The sequence below is a fragment of the Phyllobates terribilis genome, unplaced genomic scaffold (genome assembly GCF_046119375.1).
Source record: "Phyllobates terribilis strain yellow unplaced genomic scaffold, ASM4611937v1 Scaffold_13__5_contigs__length_258822181, whole genome shotgun sequence".
Lineage (NCBI taxonomy): Eukaryota > Metazoa > Chordata > Amphibia > Anura > Dendrobatidae > Phyllobates > Phyllobates terribilis.
This window is the reverse complement of record NW_027362773.1, coordinates 95,445,882-95,472,648: the sequence shown is the minus strand read 5'-3', so window position 1 is coordinate 95,472,648 and position 26,767 is coordinate 95,445,882. Positions and strand designations below refer to the sequence as shown.

The 26,767-nt window shown below is 44.2% G+C and overlaps 1 protein-coding gene across 2 annotated transcripts in view; it reads left to right on the top strand.

The window, feature by feature from the left end:
- NELL1 (neural EGFL like 1) overlaps nucleotides 1–26,767 on the top strand; it is a 932,419-nt gene that overhangs the window by 863,674 nt on the left and 41,978 nt on the right. For both annotated transcript variants that reach the window (XM_073658224.1, XM_073658225.1), the window contains one exon: nucleotides 21,963–22,156. In XM_073658224.1, the coding sequence (XP_073514325.1) occupies nucleotides 21,963–22,156 (194 nt within the window). The remainder of the gene's footprint in view (nucleotides 1–21,962; nucleotides 22,157–26,767) is intronic.

The window sequence follows — 26,767 nt, the reverse complement described above, 5'->3', positions numbered from 1 at the left end:
CCTCACCTGTATTATATACGTAGCTGTATATGATGACCTCCTGTATATTATATACAGCCCCCTGCCTCCCCTGTATTATATACGTATCTATATATGATGACCCCTGTATATTATATACAGCCCCCTACCTTCCCTGTATTATATACGTAGCTATATATGATGACCCTTTATATTATATACAGCCCCCTGCCTCCCCTGTATTGTATACGTAGCTATATATGATGACCCCTGTATATTATATACAGCCCCCTGCCTCCCCTGTATTGTATACATAGCTATATATGATGACCCCCTGTATATTATATACAGCCCCCTGCCTTCCCTGTATTATATACGTAGCTCTATATGATGACCCCCTGTATATTATATACAGCTCCCTGCCTCCCCTGTATTATATACTTAGCTATATATGATGACCCCCTGTATATTATATACAGCCCCCTGCCTCCCCTGTATTATATACACCTATATATGATGACCTCCTGTATATTATATACAGCCCCCTACCTTCCCTGTATTATATACGTAGCTATATATGATGACCTCCTGTATATTATATACAGCCCCCTGCCTCCCCTGTATTATATACGTAGCTCTATATGATGACCCCCTGTATATTATATACAGCCCCCTGCCTCCCCTGTATTATATACGTAGCTATATATGATGACCTCCTGTATATTATATACAGCCCCCTACCTCCCCTGTATTATATACGTAGCTATATATGATGACCCCTGTATATTATATACAGCTCCCTGCCTCCCCTGTATTGTATACGTAGCTATATATGATGACCCCCTGTATATTATATACAGCCCCCTGCCTTCCCTGTATTATATACGTAGCTCTATATGATGACCCCTGTATATTATATACAGCCCCCTGCCTTCCCTGTATTATATACGTAGCTCTATATGATGACCCCTGTATATTATATACAGCCCCCTGCCTCCCCTATATTATATACGTAGCTGTATATGATGACCCCTGTATATATACACTTCCCCGTCTTGCATCCTGTTCACACGTTGCTTCCGCAGGTCCCTGCTGATCTTCCCGCGGTGCGCGGAGCTGGCAATCTGCTAATAGGTTACCGCTGTTCGCACTTTGCCTCTCTGGAGAAATGTATAATAGATTAAGTTGGCTTTGTTCAGTGCAAACAAGTCTGCGTTGCGGAGAATATGAGTAATGCGGCCTCCTAAATTGCCAACATCTGGCTTTCTATAAATCTGCTAAATTGCCAGGAAGGCGAATGAGATTTTACTGTCATAAGTAAAGCAATTAGGGGCTGCGGGCGCCGGCCTCCGAGCTCATCCCCAAAGCCCCGTCTGCTCCATCCCGCACCTCGGCCCCCTAATCCGCTTTCCTAAGACATGTTTACATCTTATAGTCCAATTATTCCCGGCAGCGACTCTACTACAAAGCCGACGGGTTCATTTATTTTCCAGGTGGAAGCGAGAATCAATTTTTAGCATATTTGCCAGTTTAACCGCCCATGGTCTGATTGAGCGCTCTCCGCGATGGCCGCATGGGCTACGAGGCTGAAGTATGATCCAATTAGGCCGTAATGCGTGTCCATCCCCCCATCCTTAATATACCATTGATTTTCTGCAGGTGATGAATATTATCTGTAAAATTGGTTTCATACAGTAAATGTTTCCCTCCAGTAGAGCGAATCCTAAGCCGGGATTGTAAATGCTCCTTACTTTTTATGCAATTCTTACATATCTGTGATTCCCATCACTGGGAGCGCCGGCGTTGCTTGCAATAACTCGGTGTCATTTGGGATCCAATCGATTTCGAATTTTGCCAAATAGCAATTTATTGATGAAGTTGTTTGTAATTGGCTGGAAAATCTGGATGATCAATACATTCCCCTCCAACTGCAACTTATCATTGTACAGAGCAAATAGCAGCTCGCTCACCACTAAGCCTGATCTTTCACTGCCGCTCTGTTTATAAACTACATTATTGCACAGTGCTTTACAGCTGCCGCCTGACACTGAGCGCACCACTGAAGACCATTGCTCTGCATCGTCGCCTGCTGTTCACAGCTCAGTCCAGAAAATTTAGAGAAATTACTGTACAAGTTTATAATATTTTAAGACACTTTGTACTTTATCTTTTTAATATTTTGAATTTAAGAAAATTTCAAGTGACACATTGTAACAAACCCTCAGCTGTGATACAAGCCTGCATACACTCCACCAGAACTTCAGCCTCCCACTCCCCTTTTAGAGTGGGGACATTGCGGTGACCACATTATCCCACCATGGGACATTTAGCTGTTGCTGTATTTGCTGTACTGTGAGGTCACCGGTAAAAGAGCCTGACTGCGATATCTGCAGTATGTGCCATGATAGTATGGTGTGAACTATGCCAGGAACATGACAGCGCTGTACTGTAGACTGTCAGCCCCTCTGTACCTGTCTGTTCACTGTAATTTATAATTGTATCCTGCATGTTACCCCTCCTCATGTACAGAACCGTGGAATCAATGGTGGTCTAAAAATAATAATAATACTGCGAAATCTGAGATTATATCTGCACCATAACATCACTGCGCTGGTGATTCTACAAGTTTGACATCAATGTAACCATTATCCCTATCCTGTGACATCACAGTGTGTATTATCCCTGTCCTGTGACATCACTGTGTATTATCTCTGTCCTGTGACATCACTGTGTATTATCCCTGTCCTGTGACATCACTGTGTATTATCCCTGTACTGTGACATCACTGTGTGTATTATCTCTGTCTTGTGACATCACTGTGTGTATTATCTCTGTACTGTGACATCACTGTGTGTATTTTCTCTGTCCTGTGACATCACTGTGTGTATTATCCCTGTACTGTGACATCACTGTGTGTATTATCCCTGTCCTGTGACATCACTGTGTGTATTATCTCTGTTCTGTGACATCACTGTGTGTATTATCCCTGTCCTGTGACATCACTGTGTGTATTATCTCTGTTCTGTGACATCATTGTGTCTATTATCCCTGTCCTGTGACATCACTGTGTGTATTATCCCTATCCTGTGACATCACAGTGTGTATTATCCCTGTCCTGTGACATCACTGTGTATTATCTCTGTCCTGTGACATCACTGTGTATTATCCCTGTCCTGTGACATCACTGTGTATTATCCCTGTACTGTGACATCACTGTGTGTATTATCTCTGTCTTGTGACATCACTGTGTGTATTATCTCTGTACTGTGACATCACTGTGTGTATTTTCTCTGTCCTGTGACATCACTGTGTGTATTATCCCTGTACTGTGACATCACTGTGTGTATTATCCCTGTCCTGTGACATCACTGTGTGTATTATCTCTGTTCTGTGACATCACTGTGTGTATTATCCCTGTCCTGTGACATCACTGTGTGTATTATCTCTGTCCTGTGACATCACTGTGTATTATCTCTGTCCTGTGACATCACTGCGTGTATTATCTCTGTCCTGTGACATCACTGCGTGTATTTTCTCTGTCCTGTGACATCACTGTGTGTATGTTCTCTGTCCTGTGACATCACTGTGTGTATTATCCCTGTCCTGTGACATCACTGTGTGTATTATCCCTATCCTGTGACATCACTGTGTATTTTCTCTGCCCTGTGACATCACTGTGTTTATTATCCCTGTACTGTGACATCACTGTGTGTATTACTCCTGTACTGTGACATCACTGTGTGTATTATCTCTGTACTGTGACATCACTGTGTGTATTATCTCTGTACTGTGACATCACTGTGTGTATTATCCCTGTACTATGAGATCCCTGTGTGTATTATCCCTGTACTGTGACATCCCTGTGTATATTATTCTTGTACTGTGACATCACTGTGTGTATTTTCTCTGTCCTGTGACATCACTGTGTGTATTATCCCTGTCCCGTGACATCATTGTGTATTATCTCTGTCCTGTGACATCACTGTGTATTATCCCTGTCCTGTGACATCACTGTGTGTATTATCTCTGTCTTGTGACATCACTGTGTGTATTATCTCTGTCCTGTGACATCACTGTGTGTATTATCTCTGTCTTGTGACATCACTGTGTGTATTATCCCTGTCCTGTGACATCACTGTGTGTATTATCTCTGTCCTGTGACATCACTGTGTGTATTATCTCTGTCCAGGCTGTGACATCACTGTGTGTATTATCTCTGTCCTGTGACATCATTGTGTCTATTATCCCTGTCCTGTGACATCACTGTGTGTATTATCTCTGTCCTGTGACATCACTATTATCCCTTTCTTGTGTCATCACTGTGTGTATTTTCTCTGCCCTGTGACATCACTGTGTGTATTATCCCTGTACTGTGACATCACTGTGTATTATCCCTGTACTGTGACATCACTGTGTGTCTTATCTCTATACTGTCACATCACTGTGTGTATTATCCCTCTACTGTGACATCACTGTGTGTATTATCCCGGTCTTGTGACATCACTGTGTGTATTTTCTCTGTACTGTGACATCACAGTGTATTATCCCTGTACTGTGACATCACTATTATCCCTGTACTGTGACATCACTGTGTATTATCCCAGTCCTGTGACATCACAGTGTGTATTATCCTTGTACTGTGATATCACTGTGCATCTTCCCTGTACTTTAGCTCTGTAATGTAAAATCACTATGAGCATTTTCTCTATACTGTGACATCACTGTGTGCATCATCCCTGTACTGTACCATCAATTGTGTGTATTAGCTCCTTACTGAAACATCAGTGTCCTAATTATCCCTGTACTGTGACACTGTGGTCATTAGCCCCATACTGTGACATCACTGTGTGCATTATAATTTTACTGAAATATCTGTGTACATACTTCCTGCACTAGTGTCAAAAAGACTGCAAAAAAAAACAACCCCTGGAATAGATAAAGTGTCCCTAAAGGCAATTGGAAGCTAAACCTAAATCCTAAAGAAAAAAATGCCAGGACTAGAGTTATCTTATTGAGTTTTTAAAAAAGTATATATTTTATTAAATAGTAAAAATCTAATTATAATATCATAGAAATCCACCATACAGATACAATGATGCATACAATGATAGGTGAGAGACAACATATAATTAAGATGATACAATATAACTGCTGATCAGAGTGAACAGTAAATATGTCAAGAAACTCTGGTAAAGGTATAGACTCAGCATTGATATACTGTATAGCAGTGTAGATAGATTAAGTAAATAGTATCCCTCAATCAAAGAGCATTTTTTTCTGTTTAGGATTTATACTTCCTGCACTGTAACTTCACTGTGAGCATTATCCCTGTTGTTTGACACCTATGCAAGTATTTTCCCTCAACTGTGACGTTACTGTAAGCATTATCCCTGTGCTTCAACATCACTGTGTGCGCTATACATGTACCGTGACATCACTGTGTACGTTCTTTTTTCACTGTCTTTATTATGCTTGTACTGTGACATCACTGTACTGTTACATTACTGTGTGCATTATCCCTGTACTATGACATCACTGCGCATGTTCTTCTTACACTGTGATATCAATATCTTTATTATCCCTGTGCTGTGACATCAGTGTGTACACAGTAATGTCACAGTACAGGGATAGTGCACACAGTGATGTTACGGTGTAAGAATAACATACGCAGTAATGTCACAGTACAGGTAAAATGCACGCAGTAATGTCACAGTGTAAGAATAGCATACACAGTAATGTCACAGTACAGGGATAGTGCACACAGTGATGTCACAGTGTAAGAAGAACATACACAGTAATGTCACAGTACAGGGATAATGTACACAGTGATGTCACAGTACAAGGATAATAAACACAGTGATGTCACAGTACAAGGTTAATAAAGATAGTGATATCACAGTAAGAAGAATGTGGAAAGTAATTTCACAGTACAGGGATAGTGCTCATTCTTCTTCCACTGTGACATCATGGTCTTTATGATACTTGCACTGTGACATCACTGTGTCCACTATCCCTGTACTGTGACATCATTGTCTTTATGATCCTTGTACTGTGACATCACTGTGTGCACGATCCCTGTACTGTGAAGATTATCTCTGTACAGTGATATCACTGTGTATTATCACCACGTGCTCTCCATGGATTGTAACGTGACTGTGACCCTCATCACTGTGCATTACTGATACCAAAATAGTCATGAACCTTCCCATAGTCTTTCAGCTGTCTACTGATCATAGTCCTGGTGGAATTGGGCTCTTTCCTGAGTTTAACTTTGGGCCCCATCGTTGCTGCATTTTGGGATGTTCCAGGAAATGATGAGCTGGAACTACAAGTCCCAGCAGCAGTAGATTCCCCATTAGTGTAAAGCGGGTACAGAGTTTTCTCGCCGCCCTCCTCGCTCTTAGACGACTTGTCGCCCACCTTTCATTTATTTTCCTTTAAGGTGGTAAATCTGCGCTGCGATTGTGCTGCCCACGCCATAAATCTGCACAATGAAAAGTTACATTTTAAAGTAATTGCCGTGTTTTGTGGGAGGAAAACATCACTTGTGAGGATTGCGGCACATTATTATGTGTTAGAGGTTCTAAAATTGACTTATGAAGGGTTTTATGGATTGGAGTACGCGCCGGCCTCCATTTTATCGCGCTGACATATTTCATATGAGCATCTGTGTAACAAGAAGAAATTTAAAGGGACTTTATGCTTTTGTTTCATTCGGCAGCACAAGCCGTAAACTTTCCAGGGGATTTAGACTAGATGTATAAAATATGTCGCTCAGAGAGAAGAGCGGCGTTACACTTGTTCTCATTGGAACAACACTGCAGAATAATCCGGATTATTAGGGATGATTGCCCTCTGACCTGCACAGGGGGGCACTACGTGTCGGTAGGAGAACAGTAACAATGTGTCTCAGTCTCATTTAAAGGGTAACAAGCTTTATTTCTGGGGACGGTATATGTCGTACAGCGATTTGCATGAATTAAAATAAGGTTCTGGACGTGTCAGGGTGGCGCTCCGTTTCTGAATTACAGCCATTTATAATCCAATATTATATGAACTACCTGCAGGTGGCGCTGCTGCACTGTTGTCTATGGCAAATATTTAGGTGGTAGTTGCCAGTGGCTGCAATAGGAGCAGATCTGCAGCACCGGAACACGGCCACTAAATAGAATACGGAGGAGCGCGATTCTGCTCCATACACGGTTTCCCTATGTAGAGTACATCCAGGGGTGGAAAACTTATACAACTCTATTCTGTCTCACAGCTGGGGGTTTGGTAATATTGCATCCAGCCCTGACAATCCATCAGCAGAACAAATCTCTCTCCTGTCCTGACAGTTTGCTACAATGTTTCAGTGACAGTAAAATGTATCAGCGCGGACTCCAGAGTGTTTATGTAACAACTTTATAAAACTTTCTTCTGTAAGAAATATTACAGTAGATAGAGATGTGTTTTCACCAAGAATTTATTAAGTCACAGCGCGCCAGGAGTATAAGGGGGCGAGATATCATTGGGGTCCGTTCTGTCACAGATGACACGTGGGAGGTGGAGGCCCTGTTGCAGATTTCACAGTGGGACCCCGATGATGAAGAGTGAAACATTGCAGGACGTAATAGAATACAGCGGCTGGGGGGGCTACAATACTACTTTTTGCTCTGTGGCATCATTTAGGTAATATAAGTAAGGATGAGCGGACCTCTGGAAGTTCAGGTTCTGATACCCAATCCAAACTTTAGTCCAAAGTTCGGTTCAGGTACCAGAACTCGAACCAGAACCCGAACCCCAGTGAAAACAATGGGACTTGAACTTTTGAGCAGGAAAACTCTCTCGCTGTCCTTCCTCCGGAACTGCGAACATTAAAGCCTATTTCCGGGAGAAGTCTGTGTTCGGCACTAGAGATGAGCGTTGTTCTACTCGAACTGTTCGCCAATCTCAAATTCGAGCTGTTTTGGGCGGTGTTCGAGCCGTTCGGCGAACACGAACAATTTGAGAAAAATTCGGCTGTTCGAGGTTATGTTCGATAACTGTTCGTGCACCAAAATCATAACTGGATTTTTTCTCAGTAATGATGAAAATTAATGTTAATACGCAGTTTGAGTGTACAGCGGGGTGGGGGGAGGGGCAGGGGATGGATCTCTGCAGGAACAATGAAGATCTCCATTTTTTTTTCTCTTTCCCGCATTTGCAGTGGGGAGGTGCAATCTGTCAGCCTATCAGCAGCGCACACACGGAGCGAAGTGCTTTTTTTCACACAAGCAAGGGCATGTGTCATTGGCAGTGTATGTCACATGTCCTTGCCCTATAAGACCAAGCCATTTTCCCCGTCGCCACCATTTTCTCACTGCTGCAGCTGCGTGTTAGACGGCACCGCTGTTGCTGTGTGCGCTATACCTTGTTAATTTCAAGCCAATTTTCGCACAAATCTACAGATAGCTTGGGAGTAGGGAATAGTTGTGATTGCAGTCCTTTTAAGGACTAGGTTACAGCATTTCCTACGACTTTTATCAGGCAGGTCTGTGCTCTTAAATAGATAGGTTGTGGGAGTAAAGACTAATTGTAATTGGAGTCCTTTTCAGGACTAGGTTACATCAGTTCCTATCAGTTTTTGCCAGACAGGTCTGTGCCAGTGCTGTGCAAGTTTTTTTCACAGCATTTGGCTGAATCTAGCTAAGCTAATCCTTTTTGGCCTATTGCAGAGTGTGTTAGTCAGTGGAGTAGCCTATCTGTGTTGCAAGATATACCACCTGTGTATAGAATACCAATTTTTTTACTGCACCTAGTGAAGTAAAATCTTTTGGGCATAGCATCATTCTATTAGTCCATCTATACTGACCTCCATCAGGTTGCAAATTGAATATAATTTTTTTCTGCATCTAGCTCTGAAAAAATATTGGGCTTCTAGCTGTGTGTGGGACTTGTTCTATTAATCCATCTATACAGACCTCCATCAGGTTGCAAACTGAATATATTTTTTTCTGCATCTACCTCTGAAAAAATATGTGGCCTTCTAGCAGTGTGTGGGACTTTCTCTATTAGTCCATCTATACTGACCTCCATCAGGTTGCAAACTGAATATAATTTTTTTCTGCATCTAGCTCTGAAAAAATATTTGGCCTTCTAGCTGTGTGTGGGACTTTCTCTATTAGTCCATCTATACTGACCTCCATCAGGTTGCAAACTGAATATATTTTTTTCTGCATCTACCTCTGAAAAAATATTGGGCTTCTAGCTGTGTGTGGGACTTGTTGTATTAGTCCATCTATACTGACCTCCATCAGGTTGCAAATTAAAAATAATTTTTATCTGCATCTACAGTACCTCTGAAAAAATATTTGGGCTTCTAGCTGTGTGTGGGACTTGTTCTATTAGTCCATCTATACTGACCTCCATCAGGTTGCAAATTGAATATAATTTTTATCTGCATCTAGCTCTGAAAAAATATTTGGCCTTCTAGCAGTGTGTGGGACTTTCTCTATTAGTCCATCTATACTGACCTCCATCAGGTTGCAAATTAAAAATAATTTTTATCTGCATCTAGCTCTGAAAAAATATTTGGCCTTCTAGCAGTGTGTGGGACTTTCTCTATTAGTCCATCTATACTGACCTCCATCAGGTTGCAAATTAAAAATAATTTTTATCTGCATCTACCTCTGAAAAAATATTTGGGCTTCTAGCTGTGTGTGGGACTTGTTCTATTAATCCATCTATACAGACCTCCATCAGGTTGCAAACTGAATATATTTTTTTTCTGCATCTAGCTCTGAAAAAATATTTGGCCTTCTAGCAGTGTGTGGGACTTTATCTATTAGTCCATCTATACTGACCTCCATCAGGTTGCAAACTGAATATATTTTTTTCTGCATCTACCTCTGAAAAAATATTGGGCTTGTAGCTGTGTGTGGGACTTGTTCTATTAATCCATCTATACAGACCTCCATCAGGTTGCAAAGTGAATAAAAAAAATTTCTGCATCTACCTCTGAAAAAATATTTGGGCTTCTAGCTGTGTGTGGGACTTGTTCTATTAGTCCATCTATACTGACCTCCATCAGGTTGCAAATTGAATATAATTTTTTTCTGCATCTAACCCAGCCAATAGTTTTGGCCTAATACCACAGTTTGGCCACTCAGCTCTGTTCGGTTCCCATCCATTGTTTTTTTGTGCAAACAACTCCAGAGTTGTGAATTAGTTAACCACCAAAATTAGTGGAAAAAGGCCTGCTGCTGGTGGAAAGGGGAATAGGCGTGTTGGGAAGGGGAAAAAAGGTTGTGTCCGTGGGGTAGGTGTTAAAGCAACAGTAACATCTGCAGAAGAAAGACCATCTTCCAGCCAAACTAAAATGTCTACTTCTTTTAGCGGACAATGTGATAAGATCCCTTTCTTACGGCCACGCCAATCGCTACAAATTCCAGATGAGGCACAAAAACAGCAGGTGTTTCAACGGATATCAAGTGCTCCTTTAAGTGGGCTCTCCTCCACATCAACTTCAACATCACAAATACTCCAGTCCTCAAAGGTGTCACCCCAATCGCACTTGCTTCCTCACAGCTCCCAAATCTCCAGCTGCCCGTCTGAGTATGAGGTAGAACAGATGGTTGAGTCTGCAGAGCTGTTTACTCATACTATAGCCTGGGAATCAGAGGTCGACTCCAGCGCTTCTGTGAATCCAGACGAGGAAATGATCTGCACTGATGCCCAGAATCTTTATGAGTCGGATCCAGGACCAGACGCAGAAGGTTCTGACCATAATGTAGACCCTCATTCCCAAACTGTAATTCCTGTTGGTGGAGACAATGAGGAAGACGATGATAAGACTCAAATACCTGATTGGAGCGACAACTTTAGTTTTTTGTCAGGGCAGGAACAGGTTGGCTCTGAGGACGACGGGTGTGATAACGCACAGGGTGATGATGATGAGGTTGGAGATCCCACTTACTGTCAACCCACAGTCAGCCAAGAGATGAGGTCAGCAGAGGAGGTGGAGGAAGATGCTAGTGACGACGAGGTCAGGTTGCGCCTTCCTGGACAGAGACGTAGTACTGGAAGCACGTCAACAACTGCATCCTCAAACACAACTCTGCCTCTCACCACAAGTCGTGGTGGCTCTTCAGGTCGCATGGGTGCTAAGCCTTGCATAGCCTGGGCATTTTTTCAGATCGATAAAGATGACCCAACTCGTGTTATCTGTAACATTTGTCAGCAAAAGCTAAGTAGAGGCCAAAAAATACATAGTTTGAGTACTTCATGCATGAACCGGCACATGGACATGAAGCATAAGTTGCAGTGGGAAGCTCAGTGTGCTACAATGCGGCCTAGCCGGCCGGGCCAACCACCGTCTGCCATATCTTGTGCATCCGCGGCCTCTTCATCCTCTGTGACTGGGGGGACAGCAGTCACACCTGTTTTGGGGCGCAGACCTGCCACCTCTTTACCCGCAACAGCCAGCGTGATTGGCAGGTCATCATTTTCTTTGGAGGTGGTAACACCAGCTGGTGTTGAGCGCTGTCCGACATCGATAGCACCACCTTTGGATCAAGGCAACCTAACATGTCCGCCTGCATCTTCCTCACAGACCGGCAGTTTGCCGGGGACACCCTTATCAACCCTGTCTAAGCACAATAGCCAGCCCTCGGTCCCTCAGATGTGGACAAGTAAAAGACCATTTCCTCCTAGCCATGAGAAAGCTAAGAGGTTGAATTTCACCATCTGCAAGCTCTTGGCTACAGAAATGCTGCCTTTCCGCCTGGTGGACACAGAGGATTTTCGAGACCTTATGTCCGTCGCAGTGCCCCAGTACCAGATGCCCAGTCGGCACTACTTCTCAAAGAAAGGTGTGCCTGCGCTCCACCAGCATGTCGCACACAACATCACCGCTTCTTTGAGAAACTCTGTGTGTGACAGGGTGCATTTCACCACAGACACTTGGACGAGTAGGCATGGACAGGGGCGTTACATGTCGCTGACTGGGCACTGGGTAACTATGGTGACAGCAGGACAAGGGGCTGCTGTCCAAGTCTTGCCGTCCCCACGAGTTGTGCGTCAATCCTCTTTATGTCAAAGTTCCTCCACTGCTTCTGCCTCCTCAACCTCCTCTCGGTCTTCCACCTGCACCCAAAGCCTGTCTGGTCATGCCACAAGCTTTCTAACTGCGCAGAAGGGATCCTGCACACCTCCTTACTATGCTGGCAGTAGGGCTCAACGTCATCAGGCGGTTTTTACATTGAAATGTCTGGGAAATGTGAGTCACACAGCTGAGGAGTTGTGGTCAGCTCTGGAGAACCAATTTCATGAATGGTTGTCTCCACTGGACCTGAAACCAGGGAAGGCCGTGTACGACAATGCTGCAAACCTGGGTGCGGCCCTTCGCCGGGGCAATGTCACACACGTGCCTTGTATGGCTCACGTGTTGAACCTGGTTGTCCAGCAATTTTTAGCCCACTATCCCAGACTAGATGGCCTTCTGCAGAGGGCACGGTCGCTGTGTGCTCACTTCCGCCATTCGCATCCCGCAGCTCAGCGACTTACATCTCTACAGAAGTCGTTGGGCCTGCCACTTCACCGGCTAAAATGCGATGTGCCTACCCGGTGGAATTCAACTCTGCACATGTTGCAGCGACTGTGGCAGCACCGACAAGCCCTGGTGCAATACGTTCTGACGTATAGCCTGGGCCAACGAGATCCAGAGGTGGGGCAAATCACGCTGGAGGAGTGGTCTCAGATCAGGGACCTATGCACCCTTCTGCACAGTTTTGAAATGGCGACGAAGATGTTTAGTGCTGACGATGCCATTATCAGCATGACTATTCCGGTGATTTACATGCTGGAGCACATGTTAAACAGAATTCGGAGTCAGGTGGTGGCACAAGAGGAGGTGGAGGAAGTAGAGGAGGAGGAGTTGTATGCGGAAGGGCTAACATCTGCAAGGTCCAGACGGTCGGCAGCACCAAGGCGGCAGGCATGTGAGGGTGGGGGAGATGGTTTTACCAGGGCGCATGGTAGCAGCCAAACTAGTGAGGAAGGTGCAGGAGCCCAGGAAGAAGTGGAGGACGAACTGATGGAAGACTCATCAGATGAGGGAGACCTTGATCACATTTCTGTTGTGCGAGGTTGGGGGGAGAGGACAGAGGAAGGAAGCATGATTGTTACCTCGCCACCAACACAACAGGGACTTGGTGCTCCTGGATGCGCAACACACATGAGTGCCTTCTTGCTGCACTACCTGCAACATGACCCTCGAATTGTGAGAATTAGAAATAATCCTGAATACTGGGTTGCCACACTGTTAGATCCCCGGTACAAAAGTAAATTTGCAGAAATTATTCCTGCCATAGAAAGGGATGCACGCATGCAGGAGTATCAGCAGAGACTGTTGCAGAATCTTACATGTGCTTTTCCACAAAATACCAGTGGTGCACGTAGTGAATCTCACAGTTCCAACTTGCCAACCGTGGGACCGTCAAGTGTTCAGCACTCAAACCGTAACAGAACCACAGTATCTGCTGGTAACATCAATTTTGCGGAATCATTTCACCACTTTTTTAGCCCATCCTTTGCAAGGCCACAGGAGACAAGAAGTCTGACACATAGTCAACGCCTAGAGACGATGGTACAGGAGTATCTCCAAGTAAACATTGAAGCCATGACTGTGTCACTGGACCCTTGCTCTTTTTGGGCTTCCAATCTGGATAAATGGCCGGAGCTAGCCACTTACGCCTTGGAGATCTTGTCATGCCCCGCAGCCAGAGTTCTGTCTGAACGTGTGTTCAGCGCTGCTGGTGGTGTGCTGACAGATAAGCGCACGCGGCTCTCCACTGATAATGTAGACAGACTCACGTTCATAAAGATGAACAAATCATGGATCCGAAACGACTTTTCTACCCCTGTGTCATCCTGGGGAGAGTAAAAGCTTGATGATTGGTTAAAATCACCCTACCAACCGTTTTAAGCTTTCAAATTACTAATCATGTTTATCTGTATCTTGGCTGGAAAATAATTTGGGCTTTGTAGCAGTGTGCAGCACTGATTCTATTAGGCCATCTATAATAAGCTCCACCAGATTTAAAATTACTAATCATGTTTATCTATATCTTGACTGGAAAATAATTTGGGCTTTGTAGCAGTGTGCAGCACTGATCCTATTAGGCCATCTATACTAAAGCTTCACCAGATTTAAAATTAATAATAATTTTTAGCTGCATCTAGCCCGGAAAATAATTTTGGGGCTCCGAGATGCGCAAGACACATAAGTGCCTTCTTGCTGCACTACCTGCAGCATGGCCCTCATATTGTCAGAATTCGAAGTAATCATGACTACTGGGTTGCCACACTCTTAGATCCCCCAAACTTTTCGATCAACCTTTTCATTTTAATAAAGACCAAGAAAATGGTCATTTTTGAAATTATAAGCATTAGCAGGTTGTTAGAAACTGAAATCAAACAGTTTTCAACTCAAAACTTTATTCTAGGTGATGTTACATTTTCACATAGGACCCCTTGTTCGAAAGGAGCTTCTGAACTCTCTCGTCCATTGAATTTGTCAGGTTTTGGATGGTTTCTGCTTCAATTGTTTTGCATGAGGACAGAATACCCTCCCAGAGCTGTTGCTTAGATGTGAACTGCCTCCCGCCATCATAGACACTCCTTTTAATGATGCTCCAAAGGTTCTGAATGGGGTAGAGGTCAGGGGAGCATGGGGGTCACACCATAAGTTTGTCCCCTTTTATGCCCATATCAGCCAGAGATGCAGATGTTTTATGTGCAGCATGAGATGGTGCATTATCATGCAAAAAAATGATCTTGCTGTGAAATACACGGTTCTTCTTGAACCATGGCAGGAAGTGCTGTTTGAGAAAATCCACATACATTATGGAGTTCATCTTTAGCGCCTTCAGGGATCCTAAAGGGGCCGACAATCTCTCTCCCCATGATTCCAGCCCAAAACATTACTCCACCTCCTCCTTGTTGGCGCTGTAGCCGTGTTTGCGTGGGGTGTCCATCAACCAGCCATCCTCCACTCCATCCATCTGGACCATCGAGCGCTGCACGGCACTCATCCGTGAACAAAACAGTTTTGAAATCAGTCTTCATGTAATGTTTGGCCCACTGGAGCCGTTTCTGCTTGTGTGAAGTGGATAGAGGAGGTCGACAGGATGGCGTATGCACAGCTGCAAACCTCTGAAGGACCCTGCATCTTGTTGTTCGGGGGACGTTGGAGGCACCAGCAGCTTCAAAAACTTGTCTGCTGCTATGACAAGGCTTTTTTGCCGCTGCTCTTTCAACCTGACATAATTGCCTGTAGGAAAGAGTCCTCAATTTGCCCTTATCAGCACGCACACGTGTGTACTGTGAATCAGCTACATACTTCTTGATTGCCAAGACACTTCATCCTGATCATCGCACAATGTTAATTGTAGTCATGCCTTGACCTAAACACTCCACAATTTGTTGCTTCTCAGCAGCCGACACATCCTTTTTCGTTCCCATTTTGGCAGAAAATGTAGGCTGCTTAATAATGTGAGAGAGCCTTCTTAAGTAGTCTTGCCTTTCATTGGACACACCTGCCAAACTAATTAGCACAGGTGTCTGCAATTGCTTACAGTGATATAAAGAGCCCTGACACACATCACCATCAATGAGTTTAACTGACAAACAAACAAATTCTTCCCTTATCACTCCTAAACACTTTTTGCATAATAATTTGGAACACAGTGTACATGTGCTTTTCCACAAAACACCAGTGGTTCATGTAGTGAATCTTACAGTTCTAACTTGCCAACCGTGGTCTGTATGGAGTTGTTCAATAAAGGGCCCAAAATTAAGATAACATAGATGGGAGAGGTCTCTATGAATAGGAATTCCTAAGTATTTGATACCCTGTGAGGGCCAGGCAAAGGGAAAGTTGGACAGGATGGAATCCTGTATGGATTTGGGGAGGGAGACATCGAGGGCCTCAGACTTCGCTGCATTGATTTTAAAATTTGACCATGTAACAAAGTGATCTATTTCAGCCATAACAGCATGGATGGATATATGTGATTGAGTGATATATACTAGGACATCATCAGCAAATAGAGAGCACTTGTACTCGGTGCCTCCCACCTCAATCCACCTAATATTGGGGTTATGGCGAATTGATGAGAGCAGGTGCTCCGTCACTAGGATGTATAAGAGAGGGGACAGAGAACATCCCTGCCTTGTCCCATTGGTGATTGTGAAAGGTGATGAAAATGTTCTGACGCGCCCCCTGGGCCTTGGGACACCCGGAGCCGGACCCTTTTTGGTGGATGCTGGTGGTTGTAGTCTCCGTGGCGGCGACCCGGTTCCGTGGCTCAGGGCGGTCAAACCAGTGGCAAAACTATTTATGTGGTTTTGATGTTTAAATGTCCGACTACGCCACCCGTGGATTGCGGTCAGAGTGAACCGCCGCTACAGGGCAGACCGCTGAGGCTGGTGTTGTGGGTGCAGCAGAGCGTAGCATAACTCCCCACGGGAGGAGTATAGCCTCAGGGCAGTGTATGCGGAGGATGGGGGTGATGGTGCAGGGCAGCAGCAGTAACGACAAGGAGTCAGTGATGCAGTTCAGGGCCTTTACTCACAGTTCTTATTATCCAGACCACGTCTGCAGGTAACGGCTGCCCACGTCGTACTGTGCTCACCAGGTGAGGGGCTCAGACAACTCCCAGATAACTTTGGAGCGCTTCACAGGACCCCCTTTGTGTGTCCTTTGTCTGGCCTTTCTTACCATCCCTTCTGTCCGGCTGCCTCGGGCCTCCTCTTGGTAAACTTGGCGCCAGTTTCCCTGACCCTATGTGGTGCCTTCCTAGCGGGTGTAGCGAGGGTCTGCGCCACATAAAATGTCACAGCCTCCTGTTTCTAGCTGAGGGTCGTTTCCTGCCTCCACTAGTTTCGGGGACCGGTCTCCCCCTTTGGCCTGACCCCTCAACGCAGGTGGATTCCGGCGTGCGGTGGCGACTCGCCCGTCCGCACCCCTGGGATCCCTTCGTTCCTCGTTCCTGGAGCCTTCTCCGCTCCTCTTCCTTCCTTCTCCCTCTTCCAGGCCTGGGCCTCTGTTACTAGGCCCGCCTCCGGAGCAGAGCTCATGCAGAGCCCCTGCTCCCTGCCACTTCTGCTCAGACTTCTCTGCACTGAACTAAGATGGTGCCCACCTTTTATACTCCCTTCTCAATGCACCCAGGAACTGCTTCCTCCCTGCTCCTGCACTACAGGGTTCCCCTTCCTCAGTGTTCCCTCCCCTCACTCCAGCCAGGGACAGGGACTGTCGTGCCCATCTCAGGGGCATATTGGTCGCCCTGCCCCACGGCAATGTGGTGTAATGCATGCTGGTGTCGGGTCCTGATCCACACTACATCCTTACCTGAGAGTGAGATATCACACCTCTGGGTGAGGTGCAATACCTCTGTAGCAACCGAGCCCTCAGGGTGCTACAGTTCCATTTATCTTCAGCCTAGGTGACATATTGCGATACAGGGCCGTGATTTTGGCTATAAAAGGGTCCCCTAGACCCCTACCCCAAGCTTTTTAAGAGAATCATATATGGCGTGCCAGGAGACTCTATGGAATGCTTTCTCAGCATCCAACGAGAGTATCTAATTACAAATTTTTAACTGCATCTAGCCCAGGAAATACTTTGTGCCTAGTAGCAGTGTCTGCTAGTCAGCGGATTATCCCGGCTGTTAAGCAAGCTACACCACCTGTAGTTTGGACACTTAATTTTTTCAAAGGAAATGCTTCGGGACCACGGGATACTCAGTGAAGAGCATCAGGAGGCACCCCAAGGCATAGGGGCTGGGACTGGCAGTAGGATGCCTTGCGGTGGACAGCCGAGCTCGATCCTTATAAAAGCTTTTTAACTGCAGCAGCTTTAGTGGACGCTACTGGAGCTGGAATTGCGCGGCTGCTGGCATGAGACTTGCCCTCCAATAGATCCTTGTAAATGGATTTAAAGTGTATTCATTCAAATTAGAGAGACAATTTAAATTAAAAAGCTTAGAGCTGCCTCCACCACAGGGGGGCTCGCTCGACCCACCAGCGGACAGGCACCAGTATTGGGAGAGGGGGGCTGGCCGTCAGGGTTCACCGCAGCTCTGGCACAAACCCGGCGACACGGAGGTCGCATGGGCAGGAACGGACTGGCCGTGTCGGCTTCGCACTTTTTTGGTTTTAGAAGGGCATGACATGCCTATATCTGTGTCTCCCCCTCCTTTTATGTAAAGAGAGGAGAGAACAAGGCGCAATGGGTGACTCAGTATTGCAATTGTTAGAGGGGTGTGAGGATGGCTACTAACCTTATGAAGTTGTGCACCTCTGCACAACCCCAGTGTAAAGCTCCACAAGCTCCGCTCTGTTGGTGGCTGTCATCTATTTCCAGAGAGAGAAGGGAGAAAAAATTTAAAGAAAAATTTTTTGTTTTTTTTTTGTTTTTGGTTTTTTTTTTTTTTTTTTTTCTCTTTCCTTTCTTCGTCTACTTTTCCTAATTATAATGATAGAAACTGATTGTAATTTTATACTTTATATTTATGCATTGTTTTATGTTGTATGTAAAAATTATTATTATTTTTTTATATAATCTAAAATATAGGGTGGTAGATGACAATATATCCTATGAAGTATTAAGATTATAGGATTCACAAGTTGTTGTTTTTTTACAGCGAATCCTTTTTATAAGAACCCTATATGCTTCATTAGGCATTATTTTATAACAATCCTTTTTACTCTATTGAGCATATATGAACTCAAGGGGTTAATATAGAGGTATTACTCTGTATCTGGCCCCGCCCCTTTTAAGTAATTGTATACCTAGTCAAATGTATATAAGGATCAATTGTTTGCTGCTTGTCACACCTGATGAAGGTGGCTGTGTCCACCGAAACGCGTTGTGTGTATATTAATAAATCAGTCCTTTTAATATTTTTGCCCTGTTATTGGCGCTCTGGTACCGCTATTCATATCCATTTATTTTCCCCCTCCTTTTACTCCTCCACCTCTTTTCTTTTCGCATGACTATATGTACTTGTCACTTTTCCATGTGTTAGTTGTGTCTTCTGAGCAGTTTGTCAGCTTTTGGACACCTTTGAAGGTGTTTTCTATGTGTTTCTATGTGTTTTTGTTTGCCTGCCATTGGTTTTAATGGTGTTCGAAGGTGTTCGACGAACCGAACCGAACTCGAACACTACGGGGGTGGCTCAACACTATTCGGCACCCGACACTAACGGTCCTGTACGAACCCTGAACTTTTAAGTTCAGGTTCGTTCATCTGTAATTATAACCCATCACTAAACTGGGCATTATTTTTTAGTATTGTGTGTGCACTTTATGGCTTTATTACATTGGCACTGCATGGCGGTACTGTGTGGGAACTATGGGGCATTTGGCGGTACTGTGTGGGAACTATGGGGCGTTTGGCGGTACTGTGTGGGAACTATGGGGCGTTTGTCGGTACGGTGCGGAAACTATGGGGCGTTTGGCGGTACCGTGTGGAAACTTCAGGGCGTTTGTCGGTACAGTGTGGGAACTATGGGGCGTTTGTCGGTACCGTGAGAGAACTATGGGGCGTTTGTCGGTACGGTGTGGGAACTATGGGGCGTTTGTCGGTACTGTGTGGGAACTATGGGGCGTTTGTCGGTGCTGTGTGGGAACTATGGGGCGTTTGTCGGTACGGTGTGGGAACTATGGGGCGTTCCATACTCCAGTCTTAAAGGGGTTATGCCGGAGTTTGGGACCGGGCAGATAGTTAGCATATAAAAAAATAAGCAAATTCCCGGATAATCCCTAAGGCTACGTTCCCACCATGAGGTTTTGGTGAGTTTTTGATTTTGCAGATTTTCTGTACCCATTAAGTAAAATAGGTTGTTTGCATTTTTTCTAGAATATGCAACGAAAAAAAAAAACCTCACCAAAAACGGATCGTGGGAACTTGGCCTAATGAAGGGCTCGCTGTAGAACGATGAGACAAATTCATTAAGAGGTGCACACCATTTACTAAGTTCAGTGGTCTGCGCCACCGTTGGAAGGTTTAGCCATATAATGTTTCACCATGGATTTTATGCAGACATTATTCTTGTTCTGAATTGGGGGCATTTCGGTCAAAATTTTTTTTTAAAAAATGTCACCCCTCCCCCCAAGAAGAAGAGAATCTGAAGATGGGGCAGTCCTTCTTGCAACATACATATTATTTTTTCCCTGAGCTGGCGGCCTGTAAATCCCCCCATTGGCACCGCAGCAGTCCACGCCCGGCTTGCTGACACTATCTGCGCCATTACTGTCTGTATGACAATGTGTCCGGCTGAGATGATGAGCGGTGACATATCCCCCAGCACCCGCCGCTGACTCTCTACTTGGGAGGAAGGTGATGCTATCCTCAGCCCTCTTATCCCATCACAGTGTTGGGCTCCATTACTTCTAGTACAATTGTATCAGCCTCATGTCGGAATGTTGTGAATTCACAGCAGAACGTTCTGCGAGTAACAGAAGACGAGATCCGGAGACTTCTCCCTCCTCACAGAGCACATTCATCATATAGAACGATCCCACTAAAAAGCGGGATCATCTCTACTGATCTCATCATTGCTATAGGAATCTGAAAAGCTCATGATGAAGAAACAATGTATCACAGTGTAATAATCCATAATGTTCTATTCAGGCATTTGCTATTAAAAGTAAACTTCTACCTTCCTTAAAGGAACACTCCGAGAAATGTTACGTCATGCTCCACCCTCCAAATCTTACAAAGTGTACCAGTTCTTATCTAGAGTGTTTCTTTACGCAATTAACTTGTCTTAAAGGGGTATTCCAGCCCAAACAATATCATCTGTGAACGCCCACTAATTACCAGAATGGGACACATGGATTTCCCAAAATCCTCTGTCCACAAAATTGTGGTTAGTTGCGCATTCGCTCTACAACGTTATTAAGGGACTAGGAGCTAGTGGGGCGCTGCACTGTGCTATAGACTGAATGGAGCAGAGGGGTACATGTGCAATCAATTGCTCCAGTCAACTCCTCTAAGACACAGTTCATCAGCCAATGAAGATTAACAGTGAGAGTCCCACCGCCGGGACCCCTGTACAGTGGATAGGTGACTGATAACCTGCTTAGAGCAGAATATCCCTTTAAGCCTAAGATTCAGCTCTTAGATGCTGTATTTGTTGCCTTCAGTATAATTACATGGTGTCTTGTGATCTGTAAGTAATTACCATTCACTGTATCGATCAATAGTTCCACAACTTCCTAATATTAACAGTGCAAACGACAGCACTCACATCTTCTTAAAATAATTGTTTTATTGTTCCAGTAGTATAAAAGGCACAAAAATGGTTGAACACAGCAGCATAAAAATCAAAATTAAAAGCGATATCTTCTGCGCTCCCTGCAACATGTTTCAGACCTACATGGTCCTTTGTCATGCCTATGTAGTCTGAAACATGTTCCCTGTGAGCGCAGGGGATTTTTCTTTTCTGCCTTTTTAATCTTTGTGCTGTTATGTTCATCCATTTTTTGTGCCTTTTATACTACTGGATCAATAAAGCAATTCTTTTAAGAAGATGTGGGTGCCGTCCATCGTTTGCACTCTTGCTATTACTGGAGTATTATGCCGTGCACCTGGACAGGTGAGCTGATTGCTCCTTTTTCACAAACTTCCTGATATTCTTTGTATATTAATCATCTTTAAGATCTCTGCTTGCTGTCTGTGAATGACAGCAGCCATTCTTTACGCCCATAGGCTGAACTCCTGTTCTGATCCCTGCCCTGCTCTCACAGCTGCGGGGTTTGTTACAGTGTGTCAGATCTGGCTCTTGTATCTCGCCTCGTACCTGTGTCAGCTTGATATGTTCACAAAGGGTTTTCGGATTCTGGATGTGATCTGGAGAGTTTCCACTCTGTTTGAATGCAGATTTGGATGTGACTGGAGTAATGGCATGCTGGAAAGCAAGATTAGGAACAGCGGTTGAATTAAGTGACTGAACCTTTCTTTTTTATTTTTGCAGATATTGATGAATGTGCATTGAGGACTCACACGTGCTGGAACGATTCGGCTTGTGTCAACCTAGAAGGAGGATTTGACTGTCTTTGTCCGTCTGGACCGTCTTGTACGGGAGACTGTCCTCATGAAGGTGGGCTCAAACGCAACGGCCAAGTCTGGACCCTAAAAGAAGACAGATGCTCTGTCTGTTCGTGCAAGGTAAATCCAAAGTAGTGACAAATGACACTTGTCATTTGGGGGCATTTTTTCCCTTAAATATATCCCCAAATTTATAGAATTGGGTTTAATTAAACATTGTACACCATTTGGCTTTTATATATTTTTTCTCTCTGGCTGAAGAATGAGTTAACAGAGAATCCATCAGTGAGCTCGCTCTAATCAGGAGTTTGTAACTGTCTTATCTGCCTTTTTTTGAGCTGCCTTATTGCCACAGACATCAAAATTCAGATGAACTTTGATGCAGTCATGTATCAGTAGGGAGGAGCTTAGAAAGAGGCAAATAAGGTACACACTCCTTATCAGATGGAGCTCACTGACAGATTCTCAGTTCACTCAATGAGTAATGAGCAGGGGATATTTAAAAAAAGAAAAAAAACAATAAAAGCCAAAACGGTGCAATTAGTGTATGGCACCCAATCGCAAAAAAATATTTTTTGCCCAAAATACGTGCAAAGTTGTTTTTTTTTTTCTTTTTGAAAATCCCCCTGAAGGTGTCGATAGCCTTTTATAAATTTATTGTTCTTCATTGAACAGACGTTCTGCTTGCTGTCAGTGAATATGGATTTTTTTTTGTTTACGTCTAAAGGCTAAAAAAAAATGTACAAAACCGTAATATTTCTATTTGCTACAATTGTATCCAGTCTCGACAATCCTGTAAAGGTATCATCTTTCCAAACGATAGAGAATAACTTGTGGGTCCCAGCGTTTGGACCCTTACTGATCCGCACGTCATTCCCTTTCTTTGGATAGGTGATATAATCTTTTACAGGGAAGGGGGGAATAATCCTTTAAAACACCTTGATACATTTTATTGGCCTTGATACATTGTACCAAACTTTTCTATCCTTTACTTTTGCTAATCCAGAAAATAGAAAATAATAAAACACACGACGGCAGGATAAAAAAAAAAAAGACATAAAAAGGCGTTTGAATTTTGTAACCATGGAAATCCATCGCTCCGCATAGGAGCTGTATACACAAAACGGCAAGAGCATTTTCTGAGTTTTTGTAGTCTCCAGCTGTACCATTAATGGATATTGTTATAGGGGATAGATTTAATTCAGATTTCCCCCCAGTCAGTAAGTATTGACGCCCTATATGAGCCGTTGACCTGTCGCCGGTCATCTATACTCGCTCGATGAGGTGTCGTTTGGACTCGTCCAGGTCTTGAGTGGTTGGAGGAGACGAGACCTGAGGACGCTCATTTTCCTCCTTCCTGTAGAAGGATTTGCTCACAGTAATTGCTGTAATGCAATCCACTCAGAACTAATGGGGAGGGAGTGTGTCGCTGCACGGCTCCGGCATCTCTCCGGCATCGTGTGTCCGGCACATGCAGCAACCCCACAGACGTGATCTCAGCCACTCAGGAAATAAGATTTAAAGAGCAATTCCTCCCACGCTATGAGATGAGGACTGATTAGTGTTGTCAAGAGGGGTCGTCCGAGTTCTTACAGAACGAGGAGGGGTAATGACAGGTTGTAACATGACCGATCCTGGCTCGAAATGGATGTTTTCCACTGGTAACATTGTACTAAGATCTGTCGTAGCATAATTAAGAAGACCGTACGTGATTTGGGTCTTAATGATCCGGACTTTATAGCTATTTTTTACTTTTTTTTTATGCTAAAGTATTTTTTCCCTTTTTTTTATAGATTGGGATTACCATATATATTTTAATATTCCAACTCAAATCATCATTTTCACTTTTTTTTTAATCCTGTTTCTTTTTTGCCTTGTGATATGCAAATGTTGTTTTTGTAGCAAATTGTTAAAAAAACGGAGCACGCAGTTAAGGAAATTTGTGCAGAGTCACAAATTGTCTTTACTGTTGTCTTTTTACCCTTTTTTGGCAACATTTTAGTGAAAAACGATGGGGAAAAAAAAAAGGCACAAAAATATTCTGGCGTGAATAAAATCATTTCCAGAAGTACGTGTGCAACAAACGTTTTGACTTTTAAAAAAATCGTAAAGGATGAATCAGGCGAAAACAACAAATTTTACCCACCGTGGTGAACTAAAAAAAAAAACATTCAGGTGAACACAAAATAGACTTCAAAAGCATGCACAGATGGAAAAATGAATATTGTGCAAGAAAAAAAAGGCGCAAAAGCAGTAAAAACTCCACAAAAGAAAACAGATGCAATAGTGAACTATGACTATATATGTTGGTTTTGGAGGTAAATGAGGCACATGCCACTAAAAAGTTCCTTAAAATGTCCCCACCCCATCCAGTTCATGAAGGAGCTGTTGACCACACTTGGCACAGAAAAGCAACACGACCCTTTCCATAAACCCCTAGGTCCCTCCAAACACATCCGAGAAAAGATGGCTAACCCTGCCTATTTCATCAGGACCGGTCCACTATATCACACGTATGGAGGCCGGCCAACTCTCTCCTGACAGACGACATTGAGTAAAAAAAGAGTCGGGCAAGATGAATCACAGTACCCGATCCTCCTGGCTTTCGCGTGCTATATAAGCTGCCAACAGACGTTTGACTTTCTCCCGTCACCATAATTGGCTGACAGTTATAAAAAAAAGTGCATGGCCACCTACAGTGAGAATTTTTGAGCTCCACTCATCAAAAAATTTTAGAAAAATAGCGCAGTACCTGTGTGCAGTTTACAGTATGTGCAGTACTGCACGTCGGTCCAATTCACTTTGAAAGAGCGGAGCTGCAATACTGGGCACAAACCACGGCCGGGCGTCTACTGTCCACATCTCTGACTTTTTGCAGCACCTGTTAAAATGGTGGCATGAGCAACATTCAGCAGCCCCCTCCACTCTCTCCAGGGGTCCTTATACCTCCCTCCTGCAGTGGTGCTTGTTCATACCCTCATACACCTCCCATCCAATATTATGGAATCTGACACTTTTTTGCCTTTCATCCCCTGTAGTAGAGAAGGGCAGTATGACCCTCTTATTCTGCGTTACAGAACTTATTTCTTTGGGGTGGATCCAATATTGGAACAACCTAATAAATGGCTCATTTTGTATGGCATTGGCTCCTTGTGCCTGGACTCGAACTGAGCAGCTTTTGTGCACCAGGTGGCAGCTCTTCCCTCTGAGCTATTCTGCTCGCTGGACAGTTCCTAGCCAACCCAGATTCTAGTACCTGTGTTATTCCTGAGCGGCTCCACCCTGTATTTTTCCTGATTGGCTTCATTGTGTGATTTCCTGATTCAACATCCTATATAAACCTGGCCTGGCACCTCCTTCCTTGCAAGATTATTGAGCTCCTAGTCTTTAGTCAAGCTCTCCTTTTACCTGCTGCCTCATCTAAGACTATACTGCTGTTCCTGTGTAATGACCTCTGGCTATTCCTAACTACGCAACCTGCTTATCCTTCAAGACTGTACTGCTGTTCCTGACTACGCCACCTGCTGGTGCTGCCCCTAGTGGTTGCAATACCACTACTCCAACCCAGGTCAGTTCCTAACACCTTGTTCCCCAACCTTATGTTCCTACAGCATGCCACCATAAAGTGCACCCCAAATAGACAAGCTCTGATGGAAATTTACTGCGAATCATCCGCACAAATCTGCATCTCCTGTTCTGGAAGAAATCGTCTTCCAAGGTCCCTCTTAAAAGTTTATTCCCATTTTTATCCATCTATTGGGTCTCCGACCAATCCCAAGGATGGGGCACTAAAATGCCCTGGCGGAAAGAAATGGTGTTAGCACATAGGTGCCATGGTTATATTCATTTTCCATGGGACTGCTGGAGCTAGCCATGGACAATGAATAAGGCTGTGGTGTGGCATTATACAGCCCTATTCTCGGAATTTGTGGGGGGATCAGAGGTCAGACCCCCACTAGTCCACAAGTTTGGATAGGTGATAACTTTTAATGATGGGAATATTTGGCCATGACTCGCGATCACTTTGTATCTGTTCCTGCAGTAATGTGAATATGTAATCATCCGGAGAATTACAGTAAATGGGATATGCTAATGCCGAGCACAATGGCGCCCGACACCTGCAGCGGCATTTTCTCCACATTACTTTGGGGTGTCTGTTTTAGAAGAAGCAAATCTCCAACCTGGAATCATTCATAGCTGACACTTTACAGATTAGTTTAATATGCAGCTTTCTATTTTGGAGTCGACAACACAGCTGTGTGAATGAGCCGCGAGGAACCGCCGGGAAGGGGATGGAAGATAAAAATATCCTCAGAAGTTTAGATCAGAGACTTTCTAAGTTCCCTTTATTTCCAGTAGGGATGAGCAAATTTATGTGATTGGAATTGAAATCTTCTCAAATTTTACAAAAATTAGTATTTTTTCCAGAATATGGATTTTGGCAAAGTTGCACAACGCAAATTCAGTAACGTGGCTGCTTTTTTCCTGAACGGTAGAGGGGTAGCAAAAGGTTAAAAAAAAGTAGTAATGCTACTCACCTCACCTGCCCCGCACCACTGCAGTTCCTCATCCCACCTCTTTGTCTTCCCTGATTGCACATCTTCGGCTTTCTTCACTCTGGGCTGGGACTTCCGGTTGGACCAGGCCTATGATGTCACTGTGCGCCGTTGCATCCTATGCTGTCCCCAAGGTGCTAGGTAGACCTCGGGCGATGGATGTTGCGCCGTGTGC